The following is a 17,775-nucleotide window of genomic DNA, read 5'->3' as shown; positions in this document are numbered from 1 at the left end:
ATATACAACCTAACACTGTAAAACTCAAAATGAAAGCACATTTTTTACTATTTACAAACTCCTACTTCTACCTCTCTGCTCACAAAGACAAAAATAGATTCTACTTTTGCACACCCAGCTATGAGTGTGATTATCCAGTTTTCTTCAGCTATTACTATTTTCTTCAGCTATTACCATAAACCATTTAACGGAGACTGAAGCTGTACACGTGGCCAGAGAACTCCAGTCAGCAGGAGTTACTCTAGGAACTGTGAAACATCCATAAACAGTTCTCCAGATTCGACTTTTATTAATAAAGCTCATCAGGGGCAGTTTGTAGTAATTTTAGAAAACTGTAAAATTACAACCACCATCTCTATGCTACTCTGTACAGGATCCTAGTGCAAACAGAGCCTGACCCATGAGACAGTGCTGCTTTTCTCAGGACAATATTTTCCTTATAGTGGGATTACAATTGAACAGAAAAAGTATTTGCACTTTATACAGGTCACTGTAAGTTCAGAGTAACAGGGAGCAGCTTTGTACACCTGTCAAAGGAGACATCCCACTGAAAGAGAAAACTGTCTCAGATTCACCGCTTGGATAATTTGATAGTTTAAAAGATGGGCTTAAAACCAAAGCTTGGTACCCTTACCATTCCCCATCCTCCATGCACCAGAAGGAAAATGACTTATTTACAAAGTACTTCTCACTACTGGTGGCAATGGGCGTGTTTAGGTAGGTTTAAGCTGAGTTATACATTTAGGTGGTGCAAGTATTATAAAGTACAGAGTCCTGCCCACATTAAGATAAACTTCCGGTACCTGTTGACACTTAATAACAGAGATCCGTTTACACGGGATTACTCTAGCTTTGAGCTCCAAGCTAAACGAGTTTTGGGGAAATACTCCAGAGAGAAATTGGTTTTGGATTCAGTAGGAGGCCTATATTCTGGTTGTGAAAAGAGTGGTATTTTTGTTATACTCTTCTCTTCTCAAGCTAGATCTACCAGAGAGCATATGACTTCCCTTCAGGTATTAAAGACTGACTTCCTAGAAATTATTATCAGCAAAGTTAAAACTCTAACTTTCTAGCCTGCTCCTGCACTCAACGTCCTGCCGAAGAGTGCCAAGGATCCATGATCAAAGAATGCTGGGATGCAGTGCTGGGGCCACACCAAAGACAGGAGATCACTGTTTCTGCTTTTTCATACTCTTTATTGCCAACAGTTTAAAATGGTCAACATAAAAAAAAAAAACTGATAATAAATACTGCTCTTTGGGCTGTAATAAATAAAAAGTTTATTAACAAGGAATGCACTTTTCCAGCCACAAGTGTCTTCAAAAAAAAGAGAAAATTATATATGGCCATAGTTCACAGTTGAGCAGCCAAAAGCTGCTCCAGTTACAGCCTTTCAACAACACGGGAGCGTCCTCCCTTCTCCCTCCCCTTCAGGAAGTATATTCACAGTCCCAAGTCCTCTGTCTGAAGTGCTCTCCACAGAGAGAAGTTAAGTCAATGCACCTTTCTGCGAAATTGTCTGAAAAACCTTTTGAAACAGGTACGTCAAGGAAAACTGCATTCGGGTTCACTCTCAGCTTGTCCAAGGTCCAGAACTGTGTGCCTGTGCCCGGTCTGGTTCCACCAGGTCCAGCAGGCCACGGAGGAATTGTTTTCGTACCACCACCTGTCCACCTTCTTCAACGTGCTGTAGATCATTCTACTGGCTTCCCTGTAGATCTCACAGTGGAAAAGAGGAGTCCCATAGGATCCATTCAAAAAGTCTCTCAGTTACACCTCTGTAAGAGCATGTTCAGAGCATATTCCATTCGATTTTTTAATTCTAATGAACAGCCAGACATCAGCAGAGTTGTCAGTCTAAACGTTGTAGATATCCTGTCCTCATTGATGTAGGTGAGAAGGTATTCTTCATTTTGGCTACAGATGATTATTTTCGTATGATCGTGGTAGAAATTCACCTTTAAAAAGCAGACACAGATATCAGATCTCTCTAAATACTCAAGATGTGAAGAGTTTCGTCAATGATCAGATTGGCTAGGTCAAAATCATTTGGGGACCTAAACACGTGCTTTCCTCAAGGGTTCATTTACCTGAAAGGTGCCATCGTTGAAGAGCATCATTAAGGCCTTATCAGATTTTAGCCACTGAAGGAGGTAGAGCCGAGGTCTTCGAACATCCGTAACACTAGGCAGATCTCCACCCTGGGAGAGATTGGGAGACTTAGTGCCTATAAAAGCTTTGCTGTGTGTGCACTCGGTTCTTCTCAGCAAATGCCTATCAAACTTAAGCAAGTGCCAGAGTGGCCTGGAGATTCTGATCCAGTAGATTGAGGGCGGGACACAAGAGGCTGCATGCCTTAAAGCGCTGAGGTCACACAGATGCCACTGCTCTGTGGACTACACTGCAAACATCACTGCTGGAAAGCCACGGTACTTACATCCATGAGGTTCTCCTCCATGTAATGAGAGAAGTATTTCAGCACCGTCACTTGACTAATGAATTGTTCGGGGGCATCTGTTGCTGGGAAAACAGAGCATTGGCCAAGCTCCGCGTAATAGTGAACTGTTCTAAAGAACAGGAACAATACGGAGAAAAGAAGGAAAAACGGAAGTAGTTAGTCACTATTTTCAGATTTCCTTAGGGCAAAACTAAAGAACTGACGGGGCTTCCTTAATTGAACATGCTTACTTTTTATCTGGAAGGAGGCTCATGTGAGCACCGTTGTTGAAGAGGACGCCTACAGTGTGGTCTGAGAGCTGGTACCCAAAGCCATATTTATTAGAGTAGTCGACCCATTTGGTGACCCACTGAAAGGAAGTGCTCAGCTGCTCTTTGGGGATGCAGTCAGCTTCTGGCATGTTTTCTAGACATCCTCGAAGGACTCTTGCCACTGTGTCTGCGACACTTCCCATGGTACTGTCCTCGAGGCCTGGAAAGTCAGAGAAATTTAGAAAATAATTAACAACAAAACCTCAGGCTATGGTAGGTGCTAAGTCTCCCTTCACTAAATCTAAGGAGGGAGGACTCAAAATTGTTCCAGTCCTCTAATTTTGCTTCTTCTATGTTAAATCAGGCCAAAAACCAAACTGACGTCAGTTACTTAGTATTGAGCACTGGCATTCAGAGCGTCCTTATTTAAAATGCAGTTGACAACCACTTACATTCACTGCTGCTGCTGCAGCTGCCAAGTGTTCCTCTGACTATCATCCGAATAGCATCTCCAATCTGCTGCTTGTTTTCCACTGCGGGTGTTCCAGATCTGGCAACTGTAGTGGTAGGTGGCTGGAGTTCCTAGAAGAGAGAAGAGCCAGGCCATGGTCAAGCTTTTAAAATTCATTTGGGGTTGAGAATTCTAGTTTAAGATGAGATTGTGGCAATTAGTAGGAAAGCTTATCAAAAAGCAATGGACACAAGCCAGGTAACAGCTATTTCGGTAACTCAACTGCATGCATTGTTAAACTAAGAGATAAAAATCTTCCCTTTTAAAGGGTTGGGAAGAAAACGTTAAGTAAATATGTGATCCAAGCGATAATTAACGAAGAATGAAAAGGATATAAAGTGTTTATAACTATTTTACTCTTCTTTAGCATACCTCATCTGTCCTATGTTTGCTGGGTTGCTGAGTTATCGAAGTCTTTTTCAAATCATGCCTAAGCTTGTAAATTTCTTCATCTTCTTTAGCCACTTTATCTGTAAATCAAGGAAAAGAATTATGAGCATTATTCTATCCAAACAAGGTAGAAACAGAGCTAGCCCTATTTCCTCCTTTGGCATTAATAACCCACTTAAGAGCATCCAAGGCAAAACCATCAGCTTTTACTTTTATCTTTGCCATCAGCTGCAATTATGCAAGAAGCACACTTTAATGCCTATGAAACAAAAAGCTATCAACCACAGTTTGCAGTGTGGATTTTTGATGCTACAGAAAGTCAAATAGTATACAAACATACAGGCCAACTTATGTTCATATAAAAGCCTCTTTTAACTAACTTATCAACTTTATATATAATATTGGACACGGAAGAACAAAAGAAGTCTTATAACTTACTGTGTGTGTCAATATATCTTGCTTTGTCTTTTTTGCCACCAAAAAGAGCAGCAGCTGCCTTCTTAAAGAAATTCTTAGCTGGGCTTGACAAGTGGAAATCTGGAACTGTATGACAACAGCTAGAAGAGAGTCTGTCTGGAGTGAAGCCCTATGGAGTAAAAGACAAGATCTTCAGTAACCTGCTGGGAAATTAGGATCAAGAACATGTAATAAAATGACGGCAAAAAAAAAAAAAAAAGCACCCACCTGCAAAAAAAAATCATGTCGAATGATGTCATCCAAACTGGGACGATCTTCTGGATTTTTGGACAACATGCTGGCTATTAAGTGCTTAGCAGGAGCCAGCAATGAAGAGGGCATCGTATACCTTGCTTCTCTTATGCACCTGTAAGTTTCTTTCAGGTTTGTGGTTTCAAATGGGGGTCTTCCTAATAACATTGTATACCTGTATGCAAGGAAACACTTCTTTAGGAACGGTCAAAAAGCGACTCTTTTCGAGTGTTAAAAACCTACATCCAAATTTGCTTTTTGATTATTTTGGTGCGTTTACTTACATTACACAGCCTAAGGCCCAAATGTCTGATTCACAGCCGTGTCCTTGTTTGTTGAGGACTTCAGGAGAAAGATAATTTGGGGTACCACATATCGTTCTAGGAAAACAAAATATGAAGATCTCATTAGGAACTATTCTACTGTTTAAACTTAGTTCTCTGGATAAAACCTTAAAAGCACTATGCTGAATTTCTATTTGGAAACATCTGACTTTTGATTTCTGGCATGTAAACAACTGACATTTGACCAAGTGACTCGGTAATTTTTTTTTAATGTGTGTACAATTTTTTTCAGCCACATGACAAAGTGTTTTAAGCCAACTGAGACCAGGTACAGCAGGACATATTTATATATTTCAGGCAAATATAAGACAGATTTGTTTCATAATCAACTTATAGGCATAAGGTACTCTGCCTGGTCCATAGTGGCACTGGATAAGTGTTTCCTTCAATTAACACTGTAGCGGTTTATAGATTTTAGTATCAACTGGCCTTTGAAACATTAACTGGAAAATAAGAAGGGCATATTTGATCTCCACAAAACCCTATCAGGATGTGTCCTTCTGACTCTTACCTCCTTCTGTGTTCCAAGGGCTCCAGCCTGGCTGCCAAACCAAAGTCCCCAACTTTTAGTTCCATGGCTTCATTAATAAAAAAGTTTCCTAGATGATTAAAAAAAAGAAATCTGAATTCCCCTGGAAAGCTGTTCTAACCAAGTACACACACATCCACTCAACAGGCAGGCAGCCAGTTGCTTCAAGTGAAAGCCATCATTCATAAGCAAGATTGCGCTGGTTAGATTCCAACTAAGCCATCATTCATAAGCAAGATTGCGCTGGTGAGATCCCAACTAAGAACGTTAATATGTTAAAAAAAAGGGAGAGAGACAGCACACCTCTCTGACACAAAAGTCATCATTCGGAGTGAAAGGCTTACCTAGTTTGAGATCTCTGTGCAAGATTTCTTGTTCATGAAGGTACTTCAGTCCAGACACAATCTGCCTGAGGTAGTATCGGACTTCCGGCTCTGTCAACACCTTCCTTGCTTTCAAGATATGAGCCATGGACTGGGAAGAGGAGAAGGAAAAAAGAGATCTGTCAAACAAAGTTACCAAAATCAGGGGTTTCCTTGTGCAGGATGAGTGATGAAAGTTAATGCTGCAGTGTAATAATTACCTCCACAACGAAATTCCCAGATAAAGTTCAGTTTGAATGCCATGTCAGTTTGCGGGAAGTAAATGCATTCAAATAGGAGTGAACACTTACCCTTCTACTGCAATATTCCAAAAGAATGTAAATGTTTTCTTTATCCTCAAAGTAGTGGTAAAACTGCACTACATGCTTGTGATGGAGGATTCTGTGAAGCTCTATTTCTTTGTCAATCTAAAAGAAAAAAGCAAGATCAGTCTTATTAGCCTCCCTCACCTCTGAAAAGCCAGTCTTACACATGCAGAAGACATTTTCCTAAAAGGGAAGGGCCATCTTGCACACAAAGAAAATACTTTACTCAACAGTCATACACACCTTTTCCCTTTGATGAGGTTTGGCCACTCTGCTGTGAGGAATAATTTTTGCAGCGTAGACTTTGTTGTTTGTCAAATCTGTCATCTCGTAACATTTTGCAAAGCCACCCTGACAGGAAACAAAGCCGAGACGGAATTGAGTATGGCAGGGACATGGACGGCAGATTTATATATATATATATATATATATATATATATATATATATATATATATATATATATATATATATATATATATATATATGTAAATGAGAAAGAAAAGCAGAAATATGGGAGAGGAAGGGCGGACAGAGGGATGCGGTCTACTTTTTTAAAGCTCTTTCACGAAGGGAAAAGCATTCCTGAAAACAGTAAGTTAAAACAGTGCCCCTTCTCCCTTTACAGAGAGGAGCTTTCCGGAGGGGGGGCTTGGGGTTGGGGAGATGAGAAATAGGGTATGAAGAGACTTGTCAAGAAAATCCTCTGTGGGGGCAGCTCGAGAGAGTTAGGTCTGGTATAGAAAGCCCTCGCTTCTGGCCTCAAGATCAATGTCTTTGGGCGGCGGGACGCAGACTGAGCCGCGGCTAAGGATGTGAAATCGATCCCGGCGCTGCCAGCGCACAAAAGCCAGAGGAGGGCAGGTGAGCAGCCCACGTCGCACCGGGATCGGCCTCCCGAGACGCCGAGAAGCGCTGGGCGCGGCGTCCGGCCCGGCCCGGGGAATGCCCGGGCAGACCTCCCTCCCGCCTGGCAGCAGGGCGCCCGCCGCTCGTCACCTTTCCCAGCACTTTGCCTCGGCAGTAGCGCTTCCCCGTGGTGGGGTCGACGATAATCCTCGAGATCTCGGCCCCCGAGTGCGAGTGGTGGTGATGGTGGTGCGAGGCGGCCGGCTGCACCTGCACCTGGGGCTGCGGTGGCTGCGGCTCTTCGGGGGGCGGCTGCGGCCGCTTCTTCTTCGAGTCCCCGCCGCAAGCCTTGCCCAGCGCCTGCTCGCACATCTTGGTGCCGGCTGCCGGCTGGTAGGTGATAGTCCGCAAGAGCTCCATGGTCCCCTCGCCACCCTGCACTGCCCGCTGCCACCTCCGAGGCGCGGACACGCGACCGAGCCGGCCTCTACCCTCGAGCCCCAGCCGCAGGCACCAACCTCCCACGCCCGACGCCTTCGTTCACTTGTACGAGTGTGAACGCCCGGAGAAGTCTTATATACGGGCGGAGAAGGGGGCGGAGAATCGAAACGGGATGCTACATCACGGGTGACGCCCCGCCCACCGGCCTCAAGAGCGTCCGGGGCCGAGCGGGAGGTTGCGACGGGCTGGTGGCTTCCAGCTTGCGAGCTGCTTGCCGGTCGCGGGGAGCGCTCACCCCGATGGGGAGGCGGACACAGGCGTCCGGCCGTCCCCGTGACCGCCATCCCATTCTTGGAATGTTCCGAGCTTCTGGGTTTGAAGTAGAAACCCTAGGGCCGACGCCTGGCTCCGCCCCCACCCGCCCCGCGGCGGGCGGTGCAGTGATCAGAGCCCCGCCGGGTGCTGCGGTCCTCGCAGGTTCCCTCCCGTGCACAGCCCTTCCTCACCGCCCTACAACCTGACGCCTCCGGTGTCAAGGTGTGAGTGTGGCCGGAGCCACTGCACAGTCACGTGAGGCTTCCCGGTGGCCACCTGGAGACCTTCTGGGCTGCCGCCGCCCCCGCAGTTTTACCCCGTTAGCTCCTGTCTAGAGGGGCCCTGCGGGGAGGCCGTGCCCCTGAAAGACAAGGGTCCGCGGAACAGGGTGTTCCGAGCTCCCCGCCGCTTCTGAATGAAGCGGACTTCGGCTGGGGCCGGCCGGCTGACCATGGACAAGTCCCACTTAGGCCCGTGTGGCCTCTGCCCATCACCTTAGAGCAAGCCTTTGTCGGAGGTCAGGCCCTTAACCTTGGAGAGGGAGGCCAGCGCCTTGGGAAGGCTTCGCGTTCAGAATGACCGAAGACGGGGAGCAAAGGCGCCACCTCGTGGAATGTTCCAGAAGTGCAGTTAGTCCGAGTGGGCAGCGGTTAATGACTATATGGGCTTTCTTTGACAGTAAGTGGTTTAAAAGTGCTCCTGGTGCTAACTATGGTTTTACAATCTAAATCATCTATCACTTCTTATTCCGAAGGGGTTATGCGGAATGCGTCGTTTAAAATGGCTCATTAAGCCACGTGGCTGCTCTGGTGCTGGGAGAGTCAATCCTAGGCCTTCCAAGTGGAGAGGATTGGTAGCATGAGGGAGGAGCATAGCCAAGTGAGCTAAAACATGGCTTAGTTTCCTATTTCCAGATTTTACGATTCAGACTTGCTAACCTGGGACCGCCATTGTTTCTTGTTCTAATGACAGTAGTGCATTTATGTGCAGGGTACCGTGCTTAGTATTTTGAAAAGCCTTATTTAATTCTACATCCATTCTAAGTAGGAAATATTGTTATTCCCATTTTACAGATGAGGAATCTGGGGTTTAACGAATTTAAGTTAACTATTCCCTCTATATATATTTAGTAGAACATCCAAGTTATGTTAATTGGCAATAGACAGATTTTTAAATCCAAGTTAAGATGTGTTAAACAGTTTTTTGATACTAATTTCCAGTGCTATATAGAATACCAGATTAATAACCCCCTGGAAGGTACCTAGAAAACGGTTGGCTCCAGTACAGATACCATCAGGGTAGGCATGGTATCAGTTAATTAAATGTGCATGGTTTCGAAGATTCTGTCTCAAGTGTTTCCCACATAATGTAGAAAGGAGTTTCATTGGCATTATAGAGTAGAAAGGGAAAGTCTTCTGTGACTCCTCCTTTTTGATTCTGTAAGCTGTTCAGGGCAAGCCAAGGCATGTTTCTCATAAAGTGAAAGTAGAATTTACCCCATGATTATCAGGGCTGGAACAGGCGCCTGGTGGTGGATATGAAGAATTACACAATCCTCTTTAAAGATAAACCTAGGGGTGACCTTTGCTCCCCAGATTTATGCAAACTTATTTACTAGCCTGTAGTAGGCTTGCAGGTTTAGAAAATACTACCTAAATTTCCAGAGTTAATTTTACACCTTGTCTTTATTTTCTCGGTTGATAATGAACTTTTTAATCTATATCTGTTTATGACTTTCTATGATAAAAGGACTATGAAGAATAGTCATGATATTTTTCATTATTATTTCCATTCTTTGATTATCATATACTATAGTATATCTCTTTACCAAATGTACTTAAGCATTTTATGGACTGTTGAACATGCCATGTGAAATTCAGGTCTATCCTCCAAAACATTTGAGCATTTAATAAAATATTAACATGTATACGTGTTATGGGACCTTCTGTCCAACTATGAAAATCTGATTTTTTGGTTCGTGGTGCCATCGTGTGGACAGAACTAAAATTGTTGTTAGTAGAACAAAAAAGAAAATAAATGTACTTTCCAATGGAGATAAATCTTTAATTACAAAATATTTCTCTGTAGTTCTGTAGATTTAATGTAATTACAAGTGGAATCCCAATATGACTTTTAGTGAAACTTGACAAGCTGATTGCAAACTTTGAAAGTGTAAGTGATCAAAAATAGCAAACTAATTTAAAGAAGAACTAGAAGGGGGAAAGTCTTTCTTTACCAGTTATCACAACTTATAATTAAGCTAGAGCAATTAAGAAAATTTGGTCTTCTCACAGGGATAGACTGACCAATGGAATAAAGAGCCTAGAAATAGATCCACTTATATATGGAACTTTGGTATATGGCAGAGGAAACATGATAGATCATTGAGGAAAGGAAACTATTCAGTAAATGGAAGTAGAAAATTGATTTTTCCATATTCAAAAAAAATGAAATCCGTATCTTACACTGTATTAGTTTTCTAGGGCTACCCTAACAGAATACCACAGACTGGGTGGCTTAAACAACAGAAATTTACTTTCTCACAGTTCTGGGGGCTACAAGTCCAGGATCAAGGTGTGGGCAGGCTTGGTTCCTCCTGAGGCCTTCTCTCTTTGACTGCAGATGGCTGCCTTCTCATCGTGTCCTCACGTGATCATTCCTCTGTGAGAGAGCATCCCTGGTGTCCCCTTGTATGTCCAAATTTCCTGTTATAAGGACAGCAGTTAGACTGGATCAGGGCCCACCCAAATGACCTCATTTAACCTTAATCACCTTTTTAAGGCCCTATCTCTAAATACAGTCATATTCTGAAGTACTGGGGACTAGAGCTTCATTATATGAATTTTGAAGGGAAACAATTTTTAGCCCATAACACACACCATGTACAAAAAATCTACTTCAGATGGAGTAAGGACTTAAAGAGTAAGAACAAAACAAAATATCAGTAGGAAATATAAGTAACCAACTTGCAGAGCATAGGGTAGGGAAAGATTTTTCTATTGAGATCTAGTTGACATATAATACTGCATTAGTTTTAGGTGTACAGCATTATGATTTGATATATGTATGTGTATATATATGTGTGTGTGTGTGTGTGTGTGTGTGTGTGTGTATATATATATATATATACACAGTGAAATGGCTAACAGTTTATATCACCACATATAGTTACATATTTTTTCCTTGTGTGATAATAAATTTTAAGATCTACTCTCTCAATAACATTCAAATATACAATACAGTATCGTTAGCTAGAGTCACCATGCTTTACATTACATCCCAGGGACTTACGTATCTTATAATAGGAAGTCTGTACCTTTTGACCCCCTTTGCCCATTTTGCCTACCTTCCCTGACTTCTGTTAACCACGGATCTGTTCTCTGTATCTAGAAGTTCAGGTTTTTTTAGATTTCACATATAAATGAGAATATACATTGTCTTTCTCTCATTTCACTTAACATAAATACCTCAGGGTCCATCCATGTTATTGCAAATGGCAGGACTTCCTTCTGTTTTATGGCTAAATCATATTCTATTATGTGTGTGTGTGTGTGTGTGTGTGTGTGTGTGTGTGTGTGTGTGTGTATCAAATGTTTTCTTTATCCATTCATCCGTTGATGGACACTTTGTTTCCATACCTTGGCTGTCATTAATAATGCTGCAGTGAACATGGGAATAGCGATATCTCTTCAAGATTATGATTTCCTTTCCTTTGATTATATACCCAGAAATGGGATTGCTGGATCATATGGTACTTCTATTTTTAATTTTTTGAGGAATCTCCATTCTGTTTTCCATAGTGGTTGCACTAATTTATATTCCCACCGACAGTGCATAAGGGTTCTCTTTTCTCCACATCCTCACCAACACTGTTATTTCTTGTCTCTTTAGTAATAGCCATTCTAGAGAGGTGTGAGATCATATCTCATTGTAGTTTGGATTTGCCTTTCCCTGATGATTACTGATGTTGAGCATCTTTTCATTTACCTGTTGGCCAGTTGTATGTCTTCTTTGGAAAATATCTATTCAAGTGTTCTAACCATTTTTTTTTTTTTTTGAAGCATAGTTGATTTACAATGTTGTGTTAGTTTCTGGTGTACAGCAAAGTGATTCAGTTATATATATACATATATATAATATATTCTTTTTCATATTATTTTCCATTATGGTTTATTAGAGGATATTGAATATATACAATTCCCTGTGCTATATGGTGGAACCGTGTTGTTTGCCTATTTTATATATATCAATAGTAGTTTGTATCTGCTAATCCCAAACTCGTAATTTATTCCTCCCTACCCTTTCCCATTTGGTAACCATAAATTTGTTTCCTATGTCTGTGAGTGTGTTTCTGTTTTGTACATAAGTTCATTTGTATCATATTTTAGATTCCACATATAAGTGATGTCATATGATATTTGTCTTTTTCTGACTTACTTCACTTAGTATGATAATCTCTAGGTCCATCCATGTTACTGCAAATGGCATTATTTCATTCTTTTTTATGGCTGAGTAGGATTGCATCGTATATACATACCACATCTTCTTTATCCATCATCTGTTGATGGACATTTTGGTTGTTTCCATGTCTTGGCTATTGTGAATAGTGCTGCTGTGAACACTGGGGTGCATGTATCTTTTCAAATTAGAGTTTTCTCTGGATATATGCCCGGGAATGGGATTGCTGGATCATATGTCTTCTACCCATTTTTAATCGGATTGCTTATCTCTTTACAGTTGAGTTGTATGAGTTATTTATTTATTTTGCATATTAACCCCTTATTAGACATATGATTTGAAAACATTTTCTGTCATTATATAGGTTGCCTTTTCATTTGGTTGATGATTTCCTTTGCTGTGCAGAAGCTTTCTTTGTTTGATGTAGTTCCACTTGTTTATTTTTGCTTTTATTGCTTTTGATTTTGTCATCAAGTCCAAAATATCATACCCAAGACTAATGTCAAGGAGCTTATCCCCATATTTTCTTCTGGGAGTTTTATGGTTTCAGATCTTGAACCTATTTTGTGTTGATTTTTGTGTATGGCATAAAGATAATGGTCCAGTTTCATTCTTTTGTGTGCGGCTGTCCAGTTTTCCCAGCACCATTTATTTATTTATTTATTTATTTTTATTTATCTTTTTTTTTGTGGTACGCGGGCCTCTCACTGTTGTGGCCTCTCCCATTGCGGAGCACAGGCTCCGGACACGCAGGCTCAGCGGCCATGGCCCACGGGCCCAGCCGCTCCACAGCATGTGGGATCCTCCCGGACCGGGGCACGAACCCGTGTCCCCTGCATCAGCAGGCGGATTCCCAACCACTGCGCCACCAGCGAAGCCCCCAGCACCATTTATTGAAGAGACTATCCTTTATATATGTCCAAAAATATATTATGGGGAAAGGATAGCCTGTTCAATAAAGGCAAAGATTTTCAACATGCAAAATCCATTAACCATATAACAGGAGATTGATAAATTTGGCTAAATTAAAATTAAGAAATTTGATTCATCAAAAGACACCTTAAAGTTGGGGAATCCCCTGGCAGTCCAGTGGTTAGGGCTCCACACTTCCTCTGCAGGGGCACAGGTTCAATCCCCGGTGGGGGAACTATGATCCCCCATTATGATACCCCCATGCGGTGCAGCCAAAAAAAAAGATACCTTAAAGTAAAAAGGCTGGACAGCCTCTTCAATAAGTGATGCTGGGAAAACTGGACAGGCACATGTAAAAGAATGAGATTAGATCGCTCCCTAACACCATACACAAAAATAAGCTCAAAATGGATTAAAGACCTCAATGTAAGGCCAGAAACTATCAAACTCTTAGAGGAAAACATAGGGAGAACACTCTATGACATAAATCACAGCAAGATCCTTTTTGACCCCCCTCCTAGAGAAATGGAAATAAAAACAAAAATAAACAAATGGGACCTAATGAAACTTCAAAGCTTTTGCACAGCAAAGGACACCATAAACAAGACCAAAAGACAATCCTCAGAATGGGAGAAAATATTTGCAAATGAAGCAACTGACAAAGGATTAATCTCCAAAATTTACAAGCAGCTCATGCAGCTCAATAACAAAAAAACAAACAACCCAATCCAAAAATGGGCAGAAGACCTAAATAGACATTTGTCCAAAGAAGATATACAGACTGCCAACAAACACATGAAAGAATGCTCAACATCATTAATCATTAGGGAAATGCAAATCAAAACTACAATGAGATATCATCTCACACCAGTCAGAATGGCCATCATCAAAAAATCTAGAAACAATAAATGCTGGAGAGGGTGTGGAGAAAAGGGAACACTCTTGCACTGCTGGTGGGAATGTGTATTGGTACAGCCACTATGGAGAACAGTATGGAGGTTCCTTAAAAAACTACAAATAGAACTACCATATGACCCAGCAATCCCATTACTGGGCATATACCCTGAGAAAACCATAATTCAAAAAGAGTCGTGTACGAAATGTTCATTGCAGCTCTATTTGCAGTAGCCAGGAGATGGAAACAACCTAAGTGTCCATCATCGGATGAATGGATAAAGAAGATGTGGCACATATATACAATGGAATATTACTCAGCCATAAAAAGAAACGAAATTGAGCTATTTGTAATGAGGTGGATGGACCTAGAGTCTGTCATACAGAGTGAAGTAAGTGAGAAAGAGAAAGACAAATACCGTATGCTAACACATATATATGGAATTTAAGAAAAAAAAATGTCATGAAGAACCCAGGGGTAGGACGGGAATAAAGACACAGACTTACTAGAGAATGGACTTGAGGATATGGGGAGGGGGAAGGGTAAGCTGTGATGGGGTGAGAGAGTGGCATGGACATATATACACTACCAAGCGTAAAATCGATAGCTAGTGGGAAGCAGCCGCATAGCACAGGGAGATCAGCTCTGTGCTTTGTGACCACCTAGAGGGGTGGGATAGGGAGGGTGGGAGGGAGGGAGATGCAAGAAGGAAGAGATATGGGAACATATGTATATGTATAACTGATTCACTTTGTTGTCGAGCGGAAACTAACACACCATTGTAAAGCAATTATACTCCAATAAAGATGTTTAAAAAATAAATAAATAAATAAAAATAAAGTAAAAAGGCTATAAGTTGGTAGAGACATTCGCATGCATATAACTAACAAAGAAATATATAGGAGTCCTACATATATATCGGTAAGGAAAATGACCCAACATAAAAATAAGTAAAAGATATAAACAAGCATTTCATAAAAAAGGAACTACTTATAGCCAATAAATGAGTTTCTCATAGTTATTAATAATTAGGGAAATATATATCAAGACCAGTTAAACTCATTCAATAGGTAAAAGTTAGGAAGCCTGAGCACATCAAGTGTTGGAAAAGAGGTCAATTTGCGTGTACAGTTTTGCTAAGAGAGTGAATTGATTATTCTTGCATCCTACAACCCAGCAAGAGAAATGCTTGCACATATGTACCAGGAGACATATACAAGTATAGTCATGACAGTACTTTTAGTAATTGCAAAAAAAAAAAAAAAAAAGAAAAAGAAAAACCACACAAACCAAATGCCCATAAGATAGGAGAATGGATAAATATATAGTGCTACATACACATAATGGGATATTATGTGAAAATCAATGAATTACACATTTCCATATCAGTATGAATAAATCTTAATGTTTGGTTTTTAAAAGGGCAAGTTGAAGATTACTCTTTTTATAGAATTCAAGAGCTAAACCTACATATTTTGTTTATACATATATATGTATTGATTTTAAATTCTATTTTTTTAAAATGTGGAAATGTTAAACAGAACATTTAGAGCAATGATTACCATGTATGAGGCAAGGGGTGTAAGAGAGGGAAAGAACATGCAGGTCTGTATAAGTTATTGCCCATGATCGGTTTTTCGATTGGATTATAAACTCAAACAAGACGTGTATACCTGGGGAGACCAATGATAACTGTGTCACGAGCCAAGGAATATGGTTAGGCCAATTATGAGTACCTTACATCCAGGTAAAAAACAAATACATACTTCTAACCAGCATGATTTGAGGGAAGTGAAACAATGGGAAGAACATTCCGATATATGTATGCATTGCCAGGAGGCTACAGGGGCTAGGCCGGCCATGGTACGTCTCCACTGAAATATCCTGAGCGTCTAAGGAAGGTGAAAAGAGACCAAACCTCGTTTTATATTTGTCACAATATATCTAATTGATTGGATATTTAAATTTAAGGCCTAACTCTTTGAAAAGCAACTTAATGAATATAAAATAAAAGGTTAATTTTAAGATTTAAATTTAAATCTTAGACGTGGCGGCCCATGCAGGTCCGGGGTCAGGCAGCCACGCCCCCGGCCCAGCCATGGTGCAGTCCTGGTACATGGACGAGTCGCCGGCGACCCGCGGTGGCCCCACGGCGCAGAGCCCGCGTGCCCGGTCCGCCTGGAGCGGCTGCACGGGCTCGGCGTCCTTTACTGGACGCTGGATGCTGACAAAGATGAGAATGACCTAGAATTAGAAAAGATCCGAAAAGAGAAAAACTACTCCTGGATGGACACAATAACCACATGCAAAGACAAACTACCAAATTATGAAGAAAAGATGAAGATGTTTTACGAGGAGCATTTATACCTGGATGACGAGATTCGCTACCTCCTGGACGGCAGTGGGTACTTTGACGTGAGGGATAAAGAGGACAGGTGGATCCGGATCTTCATGGGGAAAGGAGACATGATCACTCTCCCCGCCGGGATATACCACCGCTTCACACTGGACGGAAGAACTACGTGAAGGCCATGCAGCTGTTTGTGGGAGACCCAGTGTGGACAGCGTACAGCCGGCCGGCTGACCACTTCGAGGCCCGTGGGCAGTATTGAGTTTCTGGCACAGATGGCCTAGCGGTGCCCTGGGGCCTCGGGCACCCGAAAGTCCGGGACATGATAGCAGCAGAAAATCTGTCCTATTCTCCTTGCTTTTGTGTTGTAGGCTTGAGGCTAGGTGAGCTTTCCTCTGCAAGATTGTTTGATCAGAATACGTTTTAATGGAAGTAGCTGTAGAACCGGTTGGTACATAGAAGCACCTGTGGAAATCTGGGCAAATCCGTTCATTTTCTCTAATTCAGGACCAGTGGTCAGTGGCCCTGTATCAGCTCGTGCCTTCAGCTGTGACCGAGTGAGTTTCAACTCCCGAAACGGAGCCACTTAGCTGCCCCATCTGAACCTGATTCTTGGACTTTAAGCAGGTACCAAACGAGGCCATGCCTGCCTTGTGCGGAGGAGTGATAGTGGATGACAGGACTGGGCAGAGAGAAGAAGCTTTTCTCCCAAAACATGGGAGGAAGCTGGGTGGGGGAGGGGTGCCGCGGGGGATGAGCTGGCGAGTTAGGGGGGCCCTCACTTGATTATGCCACTTTCTTCTTCAAAATAGAGTAGCTGCCTTAACGTTAATAAATAAATATTAAATATGTTAAATACCTTTTATGTTACATTTATTTTGACATACAGGCATTTTGTAAGTGAATAAAACTCTGTGGTAAATCCTGCCAGTAATCTTTGATGAAGGTTTATATTATACATTTATCAAAATAGTTGACCAAACTTTTATTCATTCATCTGACTGTCTACCTGTCTACCTACCTAACTACCCATCCACCTGTTTCCTGGACATGATAATAACAGTATTTGAGAGCAACTCCCCTTTCCCTTCATTCACTGTTGCAGACTGAAACTACTAATTTATTGCAGTGGACATAGATCTCCCTCTACTGGTACAAAATGATAATGCCAATCAATCCTATAAAGTTTTTAAGGTTATTTAAAATGCAGCTATTCCTTTAAGTCATACCCACCATTCCATTGCCTTGTGTAGCATCAGCATAAAAAGTAATCTCACTTTTGAATCTATCTTAAACGCCACACTTATTTTCTAAAGCCAAATTATATAAATTTTTATAAATAAAAACAAATTATTAAGTGAATATAACACAAACAAAAACAAGGCAAAGGTGTTTTAGCTTTTCCTCATTCTTGGAAGTAAAAACATTTTGTTTCATTGAAATCTTAAACAAAAAATTTTTTTGCAATTTTATTTTATTTATTTTTTATACAGCAGGTTCTTATTAGTTATCCATTTTATACCTATTAGTGTATACATGTCAGTCCCAATCTCCCAATTGATCACACCACCACCCCGGCCCCAGCCACTTTCCCCCCTTGGTGTCCATACAGTTGTTCTCTACATCTGTGTCTCTATTTCTGCCCTGCAAACCAGTTCATCTGTACCATTTTTCTAGG

General features: G+C 41.6%; 2 protein-coding genes and 1 pseudogene across 4 annotated transcripts in view; 2 read left to right on the top strand and 1 right to left on the bottom strand.

Moving 5' to 3' along the window:
• Nucleotides 1–1,181: 1,181 nt before the first annotated feature.
• On the bottom strand, nucleotides 1,182–7,270 carry PLK2 (polo like kinase 2). The gene is made up of 14 exons (XM_060009467.1): nucleotides 6,877–7,270; nucleotides 6,123–6,230; nucleotides 5,865–5,981; nucleotides 5,536–5,665; nucleotides 5,174–5,261; nucleotides 4,603–4,698; nucleotides 4,295–4,493; nucleotides 4,049–4,196; nucleotides 3,593–3,690; nucleotides 3,162–3,291; nucleotides 2,689–2,929; nucleotides 2,438–2,567; nucleotides 2,091–2,201; nucleotides 1,182–1,958 (listed from the first exon to the last, which is right to left on the bottom strand). Exons 1-14 carry the CDS (start codon nucleotides 7,144–7,146, stop codon nucleotides 1,767–1,769), a joined length of 2,058 nt encoding a protein of 685 aa, XP_059865450.1. The 5' UTR covers nucleotides 7,147–7,270; the 3' UTR covers nucleotides 1,182–1,766.
• An 806-nt stretch (nucleotides 7,271–8,076) lies between these two features.
• GAPT (GRB2 binding adaptor protein, transmembrane) overlaps nucleotides 8,077–17,775 on the top strand; it is a 35,649-nt gene continuing 25,950 nt past the window's right edge. The window contains exon 1 of one of the 3 annotated variants that reach the window (XM_060009462.1): nucleotides 8,077–8,160. The gene's annotated coding sequence lies outside the window, so the exon portion shown is untranslated. The remainder of the gene's footprint in view (nucleotides 8,161–17,775) is intronic. The other 2 variants (XM_060009463.1, XM_060009461.1) reach the window with 2 other exon arrangements.
• LOC132422229 (acireductone dioxygenase-like) lies at nucleotides 15,846–16,571 on the top strand (annotated as a pseudogene).

The sequence above is a fragment of the Delphinus delphis genome, chromosome 3 (assembly GCF_949987515.2).
Source record: "Delphinus delphis chromosome 3, mDelDel1.2, whole genome shotgun sequence".
Lineage (NCBI taxonomy): Eukaryota > Metazoa > Chordata > Mammalia > Artiodactyla > Delphinidae > Delphinus > Delphinus delphis.
Note: the sequence above shows the minus strand (reverse complement) of the source record. Positions and strands in the feature narration are given on the sequence as shown.